Below are 17,630 nucleotides of genomic sequence, written 5' to 3'. Positions count from 1 at the left end.
TATGACCCCAGCATTCTATCAAAAACATTGGAGCATTGTTGGGGCTGATGTTGTCCACTTTGTTCGGAACTTTTTCGAGTCAGGTAATTTCCCAGATTCAATTAACAATACTCACATTGTCTTAATTCCGAAAAAGAAAAATCCTACTCAAGTGAGTGATATGAGACCTATCTCCCTTTGCAATGTGCTTTACAAAATTGCATCGAAGGTGGTGGCCAACAGAATGAAGAATGTGTTGAACAATGCCATCTCTGAAACTCAGAGTGCATTTGTTTCGGGTAGACTGATTTCTGACAACGTCATGGTGGCTTTTGAAGCTATGCACTACTTGAAAAGAAAGACTAATGGAAGGAAGGGTTACATGGCTCTAAAGCTCGATATGAGTAAGGCATACGACCGAGTTGAGTGGGGCTTTTTGGAATCGATTCTTCGGATCATGGGTTTTCATGAGCGGTGGATTAGACTGGTCCTTAGTTGTGTTAACTCGGTCCAATACCATGTTATTAATAGTGGTCAGAGAATGGGGCCGATCATCCCAACTAGAGGCATCTGCCAAGGATGCCCGCTATCACCATACTTGTTCATCGTTTGTGCGGAAGGATTCTCTTCTTTGATCAGACATTTCGAGGCAAGTAGATACATCACTGGTTGTAAAGTCGCAAGGAGTGCACCTACTATTTCCCATCTTTTGTTTGCGGACGACAGCTATGTCTATTTTCAAGCCTCGGAAGCCGAAGCAAGGCAGGTTCTTTCTCTCCTTCGGTTGTTTGAAGAAGCATCAGGCCAAAAAGTAAATCTCCACAAGTCCTCTGCATTTTTTAGCTCCAACACCAGAGCGGACACTAGAAACCGTATATGTAACTTGATGCGGATCCAAGAAGCAGGAGAAGACAACATGTATTTGGGACTTCCAAGTATAGTGGGTCGCAATAAGAACGCTGTGTTGGGGTTCCTTAAAGAAAGAATGAAGAAGAGAATCAACAGTTGGGAGGGTAGATTTCTATCCCGAGCTGGGAAAGAGGTGCTAATCAAGAGTGTTGTTCAATCTCTCCCCTCATATGCTATGAATGTCTTTCTCTTTCCCATTGGCACTTGCACTGAAATTGAAAGAATGATGGCCAGCTTTTGGTGGAAGTCGAATAATTCCAATAGTAATGGGAGCGGAATTACTTGGATGAGTTGGGATAGAATGACCAAGCACAAATTTGATGGCGGTATGGGCTTTCGTAGCTTGAGGGACTTCAATTTAGCCATGCTTGGTAAACAAGGTTGGCGACTTCTCTTTAATGTTGAGTCCTTAGCTAGCAAAGTCTTTAAAGCTAGATATTACCCACATGGTGACTATCTAAACTCGGAGCTTGGATCGAACCCGAGCTTTATATGGAGCAGTATCTTTGCTGCAAAAGATACCGTTAAACTTGGCTTGAGGAAAAGAATAGGGTCTGGTGTTTCTGTACAAATAACATCTGACCCTTGGCTTCCTGTTCTTGAAAACCCGATACCAATACCTGTGATGGATGGCCTTGAAAACTTTACTGTTAGTAGTCTCTTTGAAGCAAATAATAGAAGATGGGATGAAGACATTGTGAAGGATTTGTTTTCTTCTGAAACTGCTGCTATCATTCTCGGCATTCCTCTAAATCAAGCTGGTGGAATTGATTCCTGGTATTGGATAGCAGAAAAGAATGGGTTCTACTCGGTTCGAAGTGCATATAATTTGCGTCAAAGACTTAAACTCCATTCTGATGGGTCTGAAGCTAGCGTTTTCTGGAAGAGATTATGGGCTCTTAAGGTTCCTCCTAAGGCCAAGGATCTAGTGTGGAGAGCGGCTTCCAATTGTCTCGCCACCAAAAAGAACTTGTGCTTAAAAAAGGTCTTAACCGATAGCTCTTGCCCTTTGTGTGGAGTTTTTACTGAATCCGAATGGCACGTTTTGGTCTCCTGCAACTTTGCTTGGTCTTGTTTTTGTTTTGCTGGTCTTGCTGCTGTGGAGAGGGACTCTTTCTCTTCACTACTGGTGTGGTTGGAAGCTACTGCTAACCGAGTTAGTAGTGAGGATTTAAGCAAAGTGGTGATGCTGTGTTGGGCCATTTGGGCTGCGAGAAATGATCTGGTTTGGCAGCAGCGTGCGAGAAGCGTGAGTGCTGTGGTGTCATTCGCTACATCGAGTCTTGATCGTTGGTTGAATGCTCAAGGAAAAGGAAATATTCCCTTGTTGTCTCCTCTCAAAGATGGAGATGGTTCAGAGCGGTGGATTAAACCGATTTCAGGAATCAAACTTAATGTAGATGCAGCCCTTTTTGCTTCTCTCCACAAACACGGCTATGGCTGTGTGATTAGGAACCCCGCTGGTGAGCTGATATCGACTTTTGCAGGGGTGAAAAATGGCTCTGTGGCTCCTGAACTGGCTGAAATAATCGGCATTCGGGAAGTCTTGAGTTGGCTCAAGAACAACCCATTTCAGTCGGCTGTTATAGAGACAGACAGTCTCGTGTGTGCAGCAGCAATTAGAAGTGCAGAAACTCTTATTTCTGCTTTCGGTTTGGTTGTGGACGAGTGCAAAAACAGTTTTAATTCTTTGTCCAATGTTTCTCTTGTGTTTGTTAAACGTTCTGCGAATCGTGCCGCGCATTTTATTGCCCGCCATTCTGTTTATCTAGCTGAACGTATGTTTCCCATTAACAGTGTTCCCTCGGACTTATTGTCTATCCTTGCGAGTAATTGCTCGAGTTATTAATAAAGAACACTTATTCAAAAAAAAAAAAAAAGAAACTATAGTAGAAAGTATGTTGAACAAATATTTTAAAGTATCATTAAGATGCTCTTATTATTGGTGATTAACATTTTCGTAAATTAAGTAGATCTTAAAAAAAAAATAAAGAAGGTGGTAATTCTCTTATTTAATTTTCTTTTACGAAATTCAAGGAGTCAGTCAACGACTCAAAACCTCCAGCTTTTCCACTTAAAAAAAAACAAAAGTTAAGGAATACCATATTAGTAAATTAAGAAGGATACTAGGGTTATTTTAGTCAAAAGGGACACATAAATAGGCAAATAGTCCTAAGTTGCAGTTCGACTCGACCATTAGCGACCGTCTTTGGTTTTGTTTCTCATCTCTCTATTCCAATCGGTTTGGTGAGTGGGTCGAAGAGTGATTGTGTTCGGGAACAATCTCATAAATCTAAACACAGTTTTGAGTTTGTTTTTGGCGGTAAATCAAAGATGTCGGGCAAAGGCGCCAAGGGTCTGATTATGGGCAAGACCGCTGCGGCCAACAACGCCAACAAGGATAAGGACAAAGACAAGAAGAAACCCATCTCTCGTTCTTCCAGAGCCGGTCTTCAGGTTTACCTTTTCTTTCTAATTTCTTTCTGGGTTTCGATTTGTTTTGTTTTGTCGATTATTGAGAAGGAAAATTTCTGGGATTGTTCCTTTCTTGTTTCAGAGTAGCTTTCGTTTATGTTGATAATGGGCCCTACGATATTGTCTTTTCACTTTAGTGAATATTACGGAACATGTTGGGAAGAAAGAAACGAGAAAAAAACTACTTGTTTTTCTTTATTTTTTTTTTTCCTCTAATCAAATTTAAAGCTTTTCATTTGAATGTTCAGAGGAAAGATTATATTCATTATATCTGCGAGTTTAAAGCATGAAAAATTTATTATTTTTCTTTCTTTTTTTTTAAAAAAATGAAACATATTATGCAAAGCTAGATCTTGCTACCTGATTAACCACATTACCCTCACCATTGTTTGTATCTTGATAATTTGATCCTGGATCTCGATACGGAGTAGGGACAGTATGATATTCGGTGTCACTCATTGTCTGCCTTTCCGTTTTTTTTTAAAAAATTCTGGTTAACATAGAATTCCTGTTGATATTTGAATTGGGATGTTTTTAGTTTTTCGTTAAAACTTAGTCTGAATCCTGATTAAGAAGTGTCTAAATTGTGGGTTACAATAGTACCATTCAGTACTGGCTATTTTTTCTTTACTGTATTCCACTATATATTCTTTTTGGAGAACTGTATTCCACTATTAGATCGCATTCTTTTTAGAATCTATAGTTTTGGGTGCAATTACAGAATAGTCTGAATTGTATTATTTTTTGTGACTAATGAAGAAATAGCCTTTTCCTTTTCATACACACCAGAATCTCTGCATTGGTCTGTCTAATTACTATTGGTTTGTGCTTGCTTCTCTAAACAATAATGTATTAGTGTTGCTATTTAAAGGGCTTCTAAGCTTTTTATATGTAATAATCAAAAAGTGTAACATATAATCATTCCTTCGAAATATAATTTTTTATGTGTTCTAGTTTGAAATACCCGAACCACTCTTGAAGAATAAATTTAGTAAAACCTTTGTTGTGACTTTTGTTTCATGTTTTGTATGCATACTGTTATTATATTTGAGAGGTAATTCACTAATTTCTGCTTCATGTTTGACAATCAACTTGTGCGTGATTAGTGTCACATGCACCTTATTGCTACTCTCTCTCTCTCTCTCTCTCCACCCTAACACTTTTAGTCCATATTTGCCAACTCTTGTCATCTTTCAAAATCACTGATTTTCATTTATCCCGAAGTCTAAATAGTAATTGTCATCTTTCATATCTCCCTGCAATTTTGTAATATCTTTTCTCTTGTTTTAAATGTTTGTATAGTTGCCTGATCATTTCCTACTCGGATAGCTACATATTAGTAAACTTGAGAACATATGGAACGTCAATTTTGATACTGTAGTTTTTTAGGAAACTGAAATGTTCAGCTTGTTGTAGTATTTATTACCATTGGAAGTGATGTAGTGGCAGGATTTGTATCCATTCTTGATTTGTTTTAACTTTTAACAATGTATGATTTTCAGTTCCCTGTTGGTCGTATCCACCGTCTCTTGAAATTGAGGACCACAGCCAATGGGAGAGTTGGAGCTACTGCGGCGGTTTACTCTGCTGCAATCCTGGAGTATCTGACTGCTGAGGTTTTGGAGTTGGCTGGCAATGCAAGCAAGGATCTGAAGGTGAAGCGTATCACTCCAAGGCATCTTCAGCTTGCCATTCGTGGAGACGAAGAACTTGATACTCTGATCAAGGGAACCATTGCCGGTGGAGGAGTGATCCCCCACATCCACAAGTCGCTCATTAATAAGTCATCCAAGGACTGAGCTGACCATAGGTTTTTTGGCGCGACTTTTTCTTCCAACTACTGAAAAACACAAGTTATTCTGTCTTTTATGGGCAGGATAATGACTGTGCTTAATTTGCTGTTAGGGATATTTTATTGTGGATAATGAATGTTATATGAGATTATTTAGTTAACCTTACTTTCCATTTACCAATCAGCTTATCTTGTGATGGTTTCCTTTTTCTTTTTCATGTTTCCGGTTAGAAAAATTACAGGAGTTCACGTTCCGAGTCTCCTTTGTTATTGATTTAATCACGATATATGTATTAGATTTTGTAGAAATTGCACGCAATGACTTAATCCTTTATTAAAAATTTTTATCGGATAAATTAATCAACGTGGAACTGGAAGTCCGAATTCAATAGTCTTCAATTGGTTTCGATGAGGGGTTTTCACAAAGTATCCGATCCAATCCAATCCGCAAAATGCGAATATCCGCACTTGTGCGGATTGGATTGGATTAAAAAATCTAAAATCTGCACTTGTGCGGATTGGATGTTGTTTGACCTCAAAAAGTAACCGATCCAATCCAATCCGCACTAAATTATATATATATTTTTTAAAAAATATAATATATAATATATATTAATTAAAAAAAGACACAAACTTCTAATTTATTAATTTTTTTTAGTAATATATTAAGTTGGTGTATTTTATTTATTTTGTAATAAAAAATACAAAAAGAAAATAATTCTTATTCACATAGACACATACACATAAAGTTTAAACATATATATACTAGTTTATTTATTTTAGTAATAGATACATATATATTTTAGTGTAAATCTAAAGATAAGTATATATATAATAATATATATGTATATTGGTTTAATTTGTATATAAATAGAGATGAAAATAGATTATTATTGGAGATTAAGAAACAATAGTTTTTTTTTTTAATTTTTTTTCTATGAAATATTAAATAATTTATTATGAAAAAAATAACCGATCCAATCCGCACTATTGCCGATTGGATTGGATTTAAACTCTTATGCGGATCGGATTGGATCCAAAATATGAAATCCGCACTTAGTGCGGATTGAACGTTGTTTGACCAAAAAAGTGCGGATTGGAGCGGATGAACACCCCTAGTTTCCATGCTTGAAAAACTAAAATTTTGTCTTATAAATCAATCAAACTCGAAGTCCAAAAATTCAATTGGTTTTCATGCTTGAAAAACTACAACAAACAACCACGATTTGTCGAGTGATATCAAAACAATTAAACGATAAAAAGCAACAAAAGGATAAAAAAGCTAGTGATGTAAAATACTTGGTCAGTAAAGAATACACAGCCATACATAATTAATCGTCAATGGTTCTAATTATATTGAACAAATGTTGCCCACTAAAGACTACACAGCCAAACACATGGTCTCTGAAGATCTCATGGTGAAAGACCAAAACCAATACCCACAACCCAAATGAATAAAAAATAAAGCATCCTGCTCTCACCATCACCACTATGAAAATCAATTAGAACCTTTTCAACATCTCAAATAAAAAATGATACTTCATATCGTCTAAATAGAAGGCGAGTGCCACCGATTTTGTAACATTTTCTACTTAAGTTTATATGGCTGAAACCTTTGGAACTTCAACTGGGAACTGATGAATTTCATCAATCCATGGGCTCTTTTCCTTTGCTGGATTTATTGTCCTTAAAGCCTTCCATACAGCACTGTTACACTTGAATCCTGATCCAAAAGCTATCTGCCATGTTCTATCTCCTCTCTTGATTCTTCCCTTGGCTTCAGTGTAAGCCAGTTCATACCAAAGAGAGCTGCTTGAAGTGTTTCCGAATCGATACAATGTCATCCTTGATGGTTCCATATGCCAATCGGATAGCTGCAAGTTCTTCTCCAATTCGTCCAACACAGCTCTTCCTCCAGCATGAATGCAGAAGTGCTCAAAAGCTAGTTTAAAATCTGGGATATAAGGTTTGATCTTCATCTTCAGAAGCTTCCTCCCAACTAAAGTAGCAAAGAAAAGCAGCTGCTCGGACATTGGCAAAACAATAGGCCCTAATGTTGTGATGTTGGTCTTCAAAGCATCACCTGCCACTGCCATGAGATCCTTTGATAGAGAAACACCAACCTTACCGTTGGCGTCTTCTTCTTGGGTAACACAAGCAAAGCACTTGTCATCAGCACCCTTGTGAGTGCGAACAGTATGTACCAACTGGTATTTTGATCTTCTTCTGTCAGACCTTTTGTTGGAAAGAAGTATAGCAGCACCTCCCATCCGAAACAAGCAATTTGAAACAAGCTTTGATCGATCATTACCAGTGTACCAGTTCAATGTAATGTTCTCCATGCTGATAACCAAAGCATAAGAGTTAGGATGAACCTGAAGAAGATCTTTAGCAAGATCAATTGAGAGAAGACCTGCACTGCAACCCATCCCGCCTAAATTATAGCTAGTTATATTCCCTCTAAGCTTGTAGTGGTTGACAATCATTGCTGAAAGAGATGGAGTTGGATTAAACAGGCTGCAATTCACCACCAAGATTCCAATATCTTTAGGTTTCACTGCAGTTTTAGCAAACAGCTCATCAATTGCACCAAACATCACAGCTTCAGCTTCTTTCCTAGCTTCTGCCATTGTGGGGTTTGGAGGAATGTGGAACACAGCCGCAGGAAGGTAAGTAGATTCCCCAAGACCTGATCTTTCAAGGATCTTGCGCTGAAATTCCAAACTCTGTTCTGTGAATGTACCGGCCAACCTAGAGTGATCCATGAAAATCTTCTTTGTGCACTTCCTGGACTCATCCGGCTTGTAGCAGGAGAAGTTGACAAGATAAACAGGGCGAGGACGGGTAACAAAATAAAGGGTGCACAGAAAAACTAGCAGGGTCGAGCATATAATCACTGAAATCAGGTTGAATTGAAGATTCTCCCAGATATCATAAAGATCCTGTATAGAAAAAGTGGACATCTGAGCGGCAATTACCACCAGAAGAGGGGAAAGGAAGAGGTACATCCCATGAGTAATAAGGTAATGGTAGCCAAGCTTCACATATTTGAGTTTAATAGATTTCTTAAAGTCAGGGAGGTTACGGGTTGAAGATGGTTGGAGCAAAGGGGTATATGGTTTTGGTTCTGCCATAGTTTCCCTGATTAAATATGAATTATATATGTCAGTAAACAAAGCACCAAGAATTCACAACAGCCTTAATTCAAAGATTCAAACGTTGCCATATGCAAAAGAAATTAGAAATGGGAAAAGACTGAAATCAGAAGAAGTGCTACAACCTCAAATAATATCATGATTAAGAAAAAGAAATAAACTTTAAGGGTATCTTAGATACAAAAGTAATTAACTCTTTCTCATACAACGATTTCCTAACAGATCAAGAAAGAAGATCATAAAACAAAACCCATCTTGAAGCTCATAACATGCATCGGAAATTATCAGGATTAGAAGATAAACATGGAGGAAACAACAGTAGAAAGAATCTAAACATAAAATCGAAAGGAGAAGAATGCAAATCCCAGATCCAAAAACTAACCCTTGAGATGACAAATCCACCAGAAGTCGCAGGAATCTCACCAGAGAACCAAATAATGAGAGAGAGATAAGCGGTAATAAAGAGTTTAAAATTCAAATGGAACAAGCGTAACAACGTAATAGTTAATTATTAAATAAAATTAATGAAGAGTGCGCAGCGAGTGGTGGGCTTAAATTAATTAATTAATATAAATATATTTATATCATATGTATTGTACATACAGCATAAATAATGGGAAAGGATTATTGCATTTCCTATGTCTCAATGGAACATAAACATTGTAATTAATTTTGTATAAAACAGACGAAGATGTCGAGGACACGCGCTTTCTCAAGACGGCTGCATTTTATGTGATTCTTTTTTTAACCTAATATACATAATAAATATTTTTTATTTTTTTGAGGGAATATGAAAAATATTTGTACTGAGTCAAAACAAAAATAAAAAAAATGAAGCTATTGACTAATAAAAATTTCACAAAAAGATGATGAGGCACAGGCGACGAAGTTGAACTTAAATTGGTCTTCTTTTTTTGAAACACATTTATTTACAATTTAATAGGAAAGAATATTTTCTACTATTAAAAAAAGAATATTGCAGCGAAAATTCCACCTCATATAATATTAATTAAAGATATATGGTGTTAAATATCTTAAAATTACTGGATAATGATAATAATATTTCACATATATTCTTTTATCTTAAAAATTCACCAACAAATATAGTGTACTTGTTTTGTTCCTTTTACATGAGCTGAATTTATGTAATTTGGTTAGAAAACGGAAAACAATATTAAATTGGATAAATTAAACACCCCTATTTTGAAGTGACCCAAATAGCTAGTTTGTTATTTTTCCATTTTCCTTGGCATCACAATCTGATTTACACTAATATATAATATATGGTTAAAGCATAACCACCCATTTGGCTATTTGTTTTCATTTTCAGTTGGCTCTCTTGGCTCCCCAAATATCTCTACGAAATCTAGAAGGTATCATAATAAAGACATGTATATTTAATTGTTTTCAGTATGTTAAATTGAGAGTGTTTTTGATCTGTGGTACACATATGGTGTGCATAAATGAGTTAAGAGCCATATATGCAAGAGTTGCAAGAGACTAAGCTAGTGACATAATTTAATAATGATTTTTTTTTTCAAGTGTTGCGTAACTATTGATGAAATATGTAAAAGTCATTTGCTTGAAAGTGAAAAAGGATGCGTTTATAAGAAAAGAAAAAACAGTAAAAGGAGTACGCTAATAAGTTAGGTGTGATATTTATAACTTCGTTATCTAGAGTTTCAAAGGCCCCTTTTTTTCATGTATCCACATGTGTCTCGCAATAATAATATTGCAATAATGAATTATACTAGTTTAAAAAGATTCTTGCGCAGATTGCTAATGTATTCTTTATATTGTATTAACGTGATCATGATCACTATATACAAAATAATAATAATAATAAAAGTATGAAATAAAATTGTAGAAGTGAGAATTTGATCCCTCAAGAAAAAAACCATGAAGTTTGATGTAAAAAATCTAGTTGCAGAGGTGGAAAGAGATCCTTCTATGTTCTATCCACATGTGCCGTGCTGTTAAGGATGGGGCCATGGGGGCCACCAAAGCCCAAACCCAAAGGCATTGATTTTTTTTTTTTTTTTTGAGTGAGAAATGTCAATGATCGAGAACGAGGCAACAAATTTTGAGAAAAAAAAAATTGAATTGTCCATTAAAGATGGGCAGAATTGAGAAAATTCTTTTAATTTGTTTCTATCCCATAATTCATTAATTGTGGTCAAAATAATCCTACTAATGACCTGATTCTCAGGAGAGAAGGCATTATAATTGGATGGTCATATTTGAAAACATGAAGCTTCAATGACTCCAGCTCATTGGCAGCCAAAACTTGCACATGTCCACTATAAGAATTCCAGCTGTTTTTTTTTTTTTTTTTTTTAATAACTTCCCATTTTGCTTCTTTTGGAGAAAGTTATGTCTATAATGGGGCATGTAAACTTTACCAAAAAATATGTACACTCAATTAAGGAAAAAATAAAAAACAAAGATTTATTGATTGAATTATTATTTGTACAGTTACCCATCACCATCATTATTGACTCGTTTTATATACGACCAAGTTTTGATGTAACGTATAATGAAGAAACATCACTCCAAGTTATCTTCGCAAATTGGGAAATTTATATTTTAAGGTGTGAAAGGAAAATGATCAACATGGATGTATCATGTAGGGAATGAGAGAAGATCGAAGCTAGTCCATTGAAAAATCTTCTAGCCATATAAGCAATTCATTCTCCTTCAATTGCAATCAATCCCCCCCCAAAAAAAAAACAAAACATCGTTAGCATTTTATATGGAAGTAGTTGATTAAGTTTTGTTCAATAAAGAGATCATTGAAGCTCAATTATTTAGGGAGAGTACCATAGTTAAAAAAGAATTGGCAAACCTTTTCACAACATACCGTTGCAAAATTCCAAGAACCGGAATCTGTTGAAGGAGATAGTAATAAACACCCGGTCTTTGGTCTGAGGCCATCTAAGACAAGTTTTGAAAAGAGAGTTTCCAACTTTTCTTGAACAATATCTTTGGTAGCTTTTCCACTGAACTTTATAGCTGCGGCAATGCCTCCTTTCGTTACTCTCAAACCATTTGTTAATTGATGAGTATCCGTTAAACTATCATAAAAAATGTGTATCAGTGTAACTTTTGAAAACTGGTATTAAGAAAATATGTACTAGAGATAAAATTCATTAAATTTGTTGAGAACAAGCTCATGATACATAAGGTAAGAATTCCTTAAATTTGTTGTTTAATACTTACTCTGTTCCATTTACTGCTAACGAGGGGACATACTTTCTCACCTGCAGAAGCAATTAGCCCATGTAAGAGCATATTTAGTTAAAACTTCCAACTACAGACCCAAAACAACACCACCTAACCTATTTGTATTGTACGCTTATATGTATATAAAAAGTTAATCAATGAGACCTCATAATTTGCCATTCTTTTCAATATCTGATATTTGGGTTTTCCAAGAATATCCTTAGTTTTGAAAGTCGACATCTGCATAAGAAAACAGAAAATCAGCTCTTATCACATAGTTTTGACGTATAACCAACCAAATGAGCTTTTAACATAGGTACGTACCTGCTTCATTACATGCCAAAGGCCTTCCAAAGAGAAAAAATTATTGTCCCTTATTGAGTCCCACGTATCCTACAAACAAATTAAAGGTAGTATTATGAATTAGTTAAGATACGTTTCAGATTTCAGTGTATAGGTTTTTTGATAATGAGGCATAAGATGTTACCACATGGGTACAGAACTTCCCAGTCTTTGGGTTTATCCCCATGGTTGAGGTTCCTGTGATGACCATTTCTGGTTTCCACGGTGAAATCATGTACTCCATAACCACAGTCCACCTTGTAGTTATTTCAAAAGGACCTGTCTATATATATAATTAATTAACCTCTCAATCAGTCACAAATGCCAAGATCAAATTTTACGTTTCTCATTACAAATTCTAAATAACGTATTGTACTATAGGCTGCTTAAGATTCAATTCAAACAATTCAGTTCAGTGAGTTAACGTTAAATGTCTAATAATTACAGTATGTAGATTAAAAAGTTAGATTGGAAGTAGATTATATATTCGATTGCCATATTACAATAATAAGACTTTTTTTCTTTTTTGAGAAATACAAATATTAAGACTAATAATTGCCACCGTTCCAATTATCAAATTAGAGCTATGTTATTTTTCCATTTTCCTTGTCAAATTAGAACCAGCTGATTTCCATTATTTGTTTTCCTTATTTTTATTTTCAAGATAGTCCATCGTAGAAATAAGAAAAATACGAATGATTTAAAACAGTACACTTAAACCTGTTTGACGAAGTGTAACTGGAATTGAGGCCTAAAAACAGTCTTCAAGAGACTTATGTTAAACAGATACGCATTAAGAGATTCGAACTTGGTGATTGGATCCTCGAATCTTATGCCTTCATCGTAGACCCTTCGATCAATCCCTTGATCATCAAACACGTGGCCCAGATCCTCGTACAAAAAATCCACTAATCCCTCCACGTTGAACGTTGATTTTGGCACCGTCACTAATGATCCAACGGTCAACTTGGAGGAGTTGAGGACTCCTAGCCTTTTGTTTTCCAAACTCTTGTAAACTGGGAAACCCCAGTAATTAGGGGCGGCGGAGCTCCGTCGCCAAACACTGATTGGTACGGCGGTGTTTAGCCTCAAACTTTGGTGAGCTAGTTGTGTGCCTGCCATTTGTGTGTTTATTTTTTGCTGCGATACAGGCCTTATTAAGTCTTGAGTTTGAATTAATGTGATTCTTCATTATTGAGTTTGAGTTATTTGACCTAAAAAAGAAAAGAAATTATATAAATTTAATATTTGAGAAAGAATAAAATAAAATAAAATGTTTATCAAACCCCAGAAAAGTCCATTGAATCCGGTTGCTTGTTCAAATGTCACATGTACGTACTACTACTAATCTAATCTAATGCAGAGTTTTTGTTGATGTGGTTTTGGCTTGGTATGGGCACTTGTGTCTCGACGTTTGCGCAACGCAATAATTACATGCAGGGTATCCAATTGAAACTGTTTATTGTCCCAATCGATTAAATTAATTAGCCTCGAGTACAAATTTAAGTAATATTACTACAAGCAAAGGCAAACAATCGGCCTCATATATTAATATTATAATTTAAAATATGAAAACTCTTTCAATATGACACCACTCAAAGATGCACTTCAAATAATCATATATTAACATTATAAAAATAAAATTCTTCTAATAAATCACGTATAACAAGTCTACTTTGCCTCCTCAAATCCACAACTATAGCTAGTCCAGTGTGAACTCATCGACCCATATTAGAACTTCATTCCTCTTCAATGTCATCAAATCACCCCAAAACAAAACTTGTTAGTTAGTAGTACAATAATGAAACTGTAGAGGTGCAAAAGTTACACTAAGCATGATTCCAATAAGCTACAATCATAACTCTAATAATGAAATTTGTGTATATTGCCTAAAAATGGTGTAAAAAACATAAAATCTCCAAAAATTAACATTTATTCTACTAATTCTGCGCTATCATCAGTTTTTTTCCTATGGAATGACAGTTGTTTTCCTTCACTAAATTAATATTCTTTATGAGTTTTATGTATTAGCTAGAGAAAATCTTGCGTTAAAAACAATTCAGTCTGGATTAAATTATAGGAAATTAACAAGAAGAGGCTAGCTCAAGTGCGCTGGAAAGGGGTGTGTGTGAGTTGGAATATAGTACAAGAGAATACAAGTTTAACATTTCTATAAATTGTTTAAGTTGCTATCTTAAAATATTCCTACTTGTAATGTCAAATACATTAGTTAAGAATCTAGTTTCTATCTGAATTGAGGGATGAAATTAACACTAGGATTCAGCTGTTGAGGTTATCTAATCTACCAATACCAGACTAAATTTCTTTTGTCTCAAAATGAATTGTATGTTTAAATAACTGGATTCAGGTTCAGGGATTTATTATTTGCGATAAAAATTGGTTTAAGACCATACCATTACAAAACTACTATTCAGGTTCATGAAGTAGAAAAGTAAACAAGGGACTATGAAACATACCATTACAAAACTCCAAGTTCTTCCGGGATCATTGTAACGAGCCAGCAAACAACCAACTCTTGGTTTAAGACCATCTTTGATGAGACATGATCGCAGGAATTTCTCCTTTTCTGAAACAACATCTTCAGTTGGCTTCCCACTGAACTTTATCACGGCTGCAATGCCTCCTTCCACCTTTCTCAAGCTTATTGTGTCTTTATTTGGATTGGGTAAACTGGTCATGGATACACACATCTATAAGGAATAGTGTTTGCAAAATGAATTGTTGAGGCACATTTGTTGTTGATAGTTCATCTAAAATAAAACACTACAGTTTAGTATGCTTGAATCCATAAATACATAGATATTAACCTGTTTATATCTTTGTCAAGTGGAAGAGCTACTTGGATGGATACATTGGATAACTCTGAATCAAAAGCTTCAGTGAAGACAGGAGTTGTCATTGGTATCTTCTCCATGGCGGAATTCTTTCCAAAAATGTACCTGTCAGGCAGACAGGATATTTTACTATCAGTTTCATTTGAAACTTGAAAGAAAGCAAAATGAAAAGAGAGTTTGCAAGAGTATTAACCCGGTGACATCGTTGAACCCAGTGGAGCCTGAGAGCTTGTCTACACTTCCTTCTACAACTACAAATGGTTCATACTTCCTTACCTGTTGAATCCATCCAAGAATAACGTGAAGCATCAGAATTAAAAATAACGAAAATATAATTGCATCGAGTCAATTCAACCTCTATACTTTAGTAGTATAAATCATAGTAGTAAAACTGTTTGTAAGTATTCATTGGTTTGGTTTTCTATGGTCTTTGTTAACAAGGGATCTCTCACTACTTCTTGTGATAGCAACATCAAATCGTGCTGTGACAACCACCTGGCTTTTGGAAAATGACCCCTTCTCCTTCTCCTTGTATCTTTCTTTGTTACATTACTCAAAACTTGTTTCACTCGTGTGCTTCTTTCGTTTGAATAAGGGCAAGGAAATTTCTGTCTTGACATTCGTTAAAATGTTTTCATGACATCCTTTCTCACATCAGTAAAACAGTTATTACTGTTTTAGCCTTCTTAGCCATTTTTTCCCTCAGTCAGGATTCTCTAACTAGTAATTTCCTGGAAACAGAACAATTCCATTCTCACAAATCTTTACACCTCTACTGTAACTGTGCAGAGTATTCATTTGATATTTTTGTAGACCTACATGTCAAGGAGAGAGAAATCTTTTGAATTCTTCTAGACTCGTGTCTTTGATTTTCTATTCTTAGCTACCCTTTCATTTTTTAAAGGAGTTTAAGGATGATCTAGGTCCAATTGGGATTTTATCTCCATGGTCACAAGCGGGTCCAAAGTACCTCCATTAGACACTCGAGCAACGAGATTTCACTAAGGGTATCAGCTATCTCTAAGAAGAGAGTTCTAGCTTATATTGTCTTAGTTCTTGCTGTGTTCTCTTAATGGATCCGCATTCTCTAAACTTGGTTCTGTGGATATATATATATATATAGACTTAGTTGAAGGACACCACATCTTTCGCCATTTTAATTCTGATATTTTGCCACTCAGTAAAACCAAACCAAAGTAGATTCTAATTAGGTGATAACAAGAAAAATATTCAGTATCAGCATGTCAACAGCTTATTACAGTTACTGATTTTTCCTTCACTTTCTCTACTAGTTGGGCAGACTATTCTACACATGTTAGTTGTTACTAGAATTCAGCATGAGCAACTTCAAATTCAAATTAGATCATACTGATAATACAAGCTGATATAGATTATTACAATTCATAACAAGCAAACAGACCTCATAGTTTGCCGTTTTCTTCAGTATTTGATATTTGGGTGTTCCCAGGTCAGGAGTCTTGTAAATTCTTAGCTGCATACCATTAAAAACTAAGATGAAAACTTTCATTTATTTTGTTAATTTTGAAATTAGCAACTAATGCAGTGTTTATTATTTGAACAAGGAATGAGTACCTGCTTGAACACCTCCCACAATCCTTCTAAAGAAAAGTAATCATTGTTTTTTATAGAGTCCCAGTAGTCCTACAAAGTAAAGGAAAATCAATTACATACTAGTTAGAATAGCACTTAGGACATAAATAAAATAAGGAAAAAAGAAGCCCCAAACTTATTCATTCCATACCTTGATATGAAAAGAAAAGCTGGTCTTACCAAGTGGCTGCAAAACTTTCCAGTCTCAGGGTTGATGCCCATAACAGAGGTTCCTGTAAAAACCAACTCTGGTTTCCAAGGTAAAAGAATGAACTTCATAACCATAGTCCACCTTGTTGTTATTTCATATGGACCTGTCTATATCAACTCAATCAGTAACAAACATCTAAAAAGAAATTAAACCTAATAACCAAACAATCAAAACCTAGATCCATAATATATCAAAACTTCCTAACTAACCTGTTTGACCCAGTGCAAAAGAAAGTCAGGCCTGAAGAGATTCTTCAAAAGGGCAATGTTATACAGGTACCCACTAATGGAATCGTGCTTAGTAATTGGGTCCCTGAACTTGACACGTTCATCATAGGCCGTCCGATCAATTCCCTGATCATCAAAGAGATGGGGTAAATCCTCATACAAGAAATCAACCAGCCGTTGGATATTTACAGTCGACTTCTTTGGGCTCTGCTCCACCAAGCTTAGTTTCACAGCCCACTTGGAATTGTGGGCAAGGCTAAAATTTCTCTTGGAGGCTGGGAATGTAAGGGTAGTGGCTCCTGAGGTGTTAAGTCGCCGAGAAGTGGCACAAAAAGCAGTGTTTGGCCGGAGAATTTGGTGGCAGAGCTGTGTGCATGCCATTATTATCTGTGTTGTTTTTGCATTTGGTAGAAAGGAAAGCTTAGCCAAAAGATGATGGGTGAGTGAGTGTTCATTTGGGAGTGGTGGCCGTTTTCTGGTATTTGTGGTATATTGTCATCCACGTAGTTCCCCATCTAAATTAAACGGAATTGAGTGATTCAGTCTTTTAAATATAAAACAAACTATTGCAATGAAATCAAACTTTTACTACAGAAAATTAAAGAAATATGTTTTCTATTGTGCTTAATTAATTCTATTTTCTCTACTTATATTATTAGATTAATGTTAGGTTAAGTGTGATTGAAATCTATAAAATTAAAATAATTTTATTTTTAATTCACACTATTAACAAAGTGTCTAATACTATTGTGAACAGAAGTAACATTTCTTTTTTTTAAATGGTTTATAAATAAATAATGATAATCTATAACTCACAAGTTAGCCTTTAACATTTCTCAATTATTAAATCAT

The 17,630-nt window shown here is 35.4% G+C and overlaps 3 protein-coding genes across 8 annotated transcripts; 1 reads left to right on the top strand and 2 right to left on the bottom strand.

Moving 5' to 3' along the window:
• Positions 1–3,034: 3,034 nt before the first annotated feature.
• Positions 3,035–5,464, top strand: LOC115706193 (probable histone H2A variant 3). Its single transcript, XM_030633758.2, has 2 exons — positions 3,035–3,345; positions 4,866–5,464. The coding sequence occupies exons 1-2, from the start codon at positions 3,223–3,225 to the stop codon at positions 5,160–5,162; spliced, it is 420 nt and encodes a 139-aa protein (XP_030489618.1). The 5' UTR covers positions 3,035–3,222; the 3' UTR covers positions 5,163–5,464.
• Positions 5,465–6,429: 965 nt separating this feature from the next.
• Positions 6,430–9,214, bottom strand: LOC115706192 (3-ketoacyl-CoA synthase 11). Its single transcript, XM_030633757.2, has 2 exons — positions 8,693–9,214; positions 6,430–8,296 (listed from the first exon to the last, which is right to left on the bottom strand). The coding sequence occupies exon 2, from the start codon at positions 8,287–8,289 to the stop codon at positions 6,754–6,756; it is 1,536 nt and encodes a 511-aa protein (XP_030489617.1). The 5' UTR covers positions 8,290–8,296; positions 8,693–9,214; the 3' UTR covers positions 6,430–6,753.
• Positions 9,215–10,732: 1,518 nt separating this feature from the next.
• LOC115706191 (uncharacterized) lies at positions 10,733–17,345 on the bottom strand. 6 transcript variants are annotated; one of them, XM_030633754.2, is made up of 8 exons: positions 14,352–14,490; positions 12,595–13,088; positions 12,020–12,157; positions 11,857–11,925; positions 11,698–11,772; positions 11,530–11,570; positions 11,156–11,384; positions 10,733–11,005 (listed from the first exon to the last, which is right to left on the bottom strand). In XM_030633754.2, exons 2-8 carry the CDS (start codon positions 12,994–12,996, stop codon positions 10,961–10,963), a joined length of 999 nt encoding a protein of 332 aa, XP_030489614.1. In that variant the 5' UTR covers positions 12,997–13,088; positions 14,352–14,490; the 3' UTR covers positions 10,733–10,960. The 6 variants fall into 6 exon arrangements, with proteins under 6 accessions (XP_030489614.1, XP_030489615.1, XP_060969154.1 ...); XM_030633755.2 differs by having other exon boundaries at positions 11,171–11,384; XM_061113171.1 differs by lacking the exon at positions 14,352–14,490 and adding an exon at positions 14,289–14,300.
• Positions 17,346–17,630: the final 285 nt, after the last annotated feature.

The sequence above is a fragment of the Cannabis sativa genome, chromosome 1 (genome assembly GCF_029168945.1).
Source record: "Cannabis sativa cultivar Pink pepper isolate KNU-18-1 chromosome 1, ASM2916894v1, whole genome shotgun sequence".
NCBI classification, from domain to species: Eukaryota; Viridiplantae; Streptophyta; class Magnoliopsida; order Rosales; family Cannabaceae; genus Cannabis; species Cannabis sativa.
This window is presented reverse-complemented; position numbering and strand designations above follow the sequence as displayed.

Excerpts from the sequence above, each read along its gene's own strand:
- LOC115706193 (XM_030633758.2), top strand. The coding sequence starts at position 3,223 with ATGTCGGGCAAAGGCGCCAAGGGTCTGATTATGGGCAAGACCGCTGCG. Across the intron at positions 3,346-4,865 it reads CTTCCAGAGCCGGTCTTCAG|TTCCCTGTTGGTCGTATCCA; the intron begins GTTTACCTTTTC and ends TATGATTTTCAG.
- LOC115706192 (XM_030633757.2), bottom strand. The coding sequence starts at position 8,289 with ATGGCAGAACCAAAACCATATACCCCTTTGCTCCAACCATCTTCAACC.
- LOC115706191 (XM_030633753.2), bottom strand. The coding sequence starts at position 17,159 with ATGGCATGCACACAGCTCTGCCACCAAATTCTCCGGCCAAACACTGCT. Across the intron at positions 16,392-16,520 it reads GAAAGTTTTGCAGCCACTTG|GACTACTGGGACTCTATAAA; the intron begins GTAAGACCAGCT and ends TTTACTTTGTAG. Across the intron at positions 16,222-16,322 it reads TGTGGGAGGTGTTCAAGCAG|CTAAGAATTTACAAGACTCC; the intron begins GTACTCATTCCT and ends AATGGTATGCAG.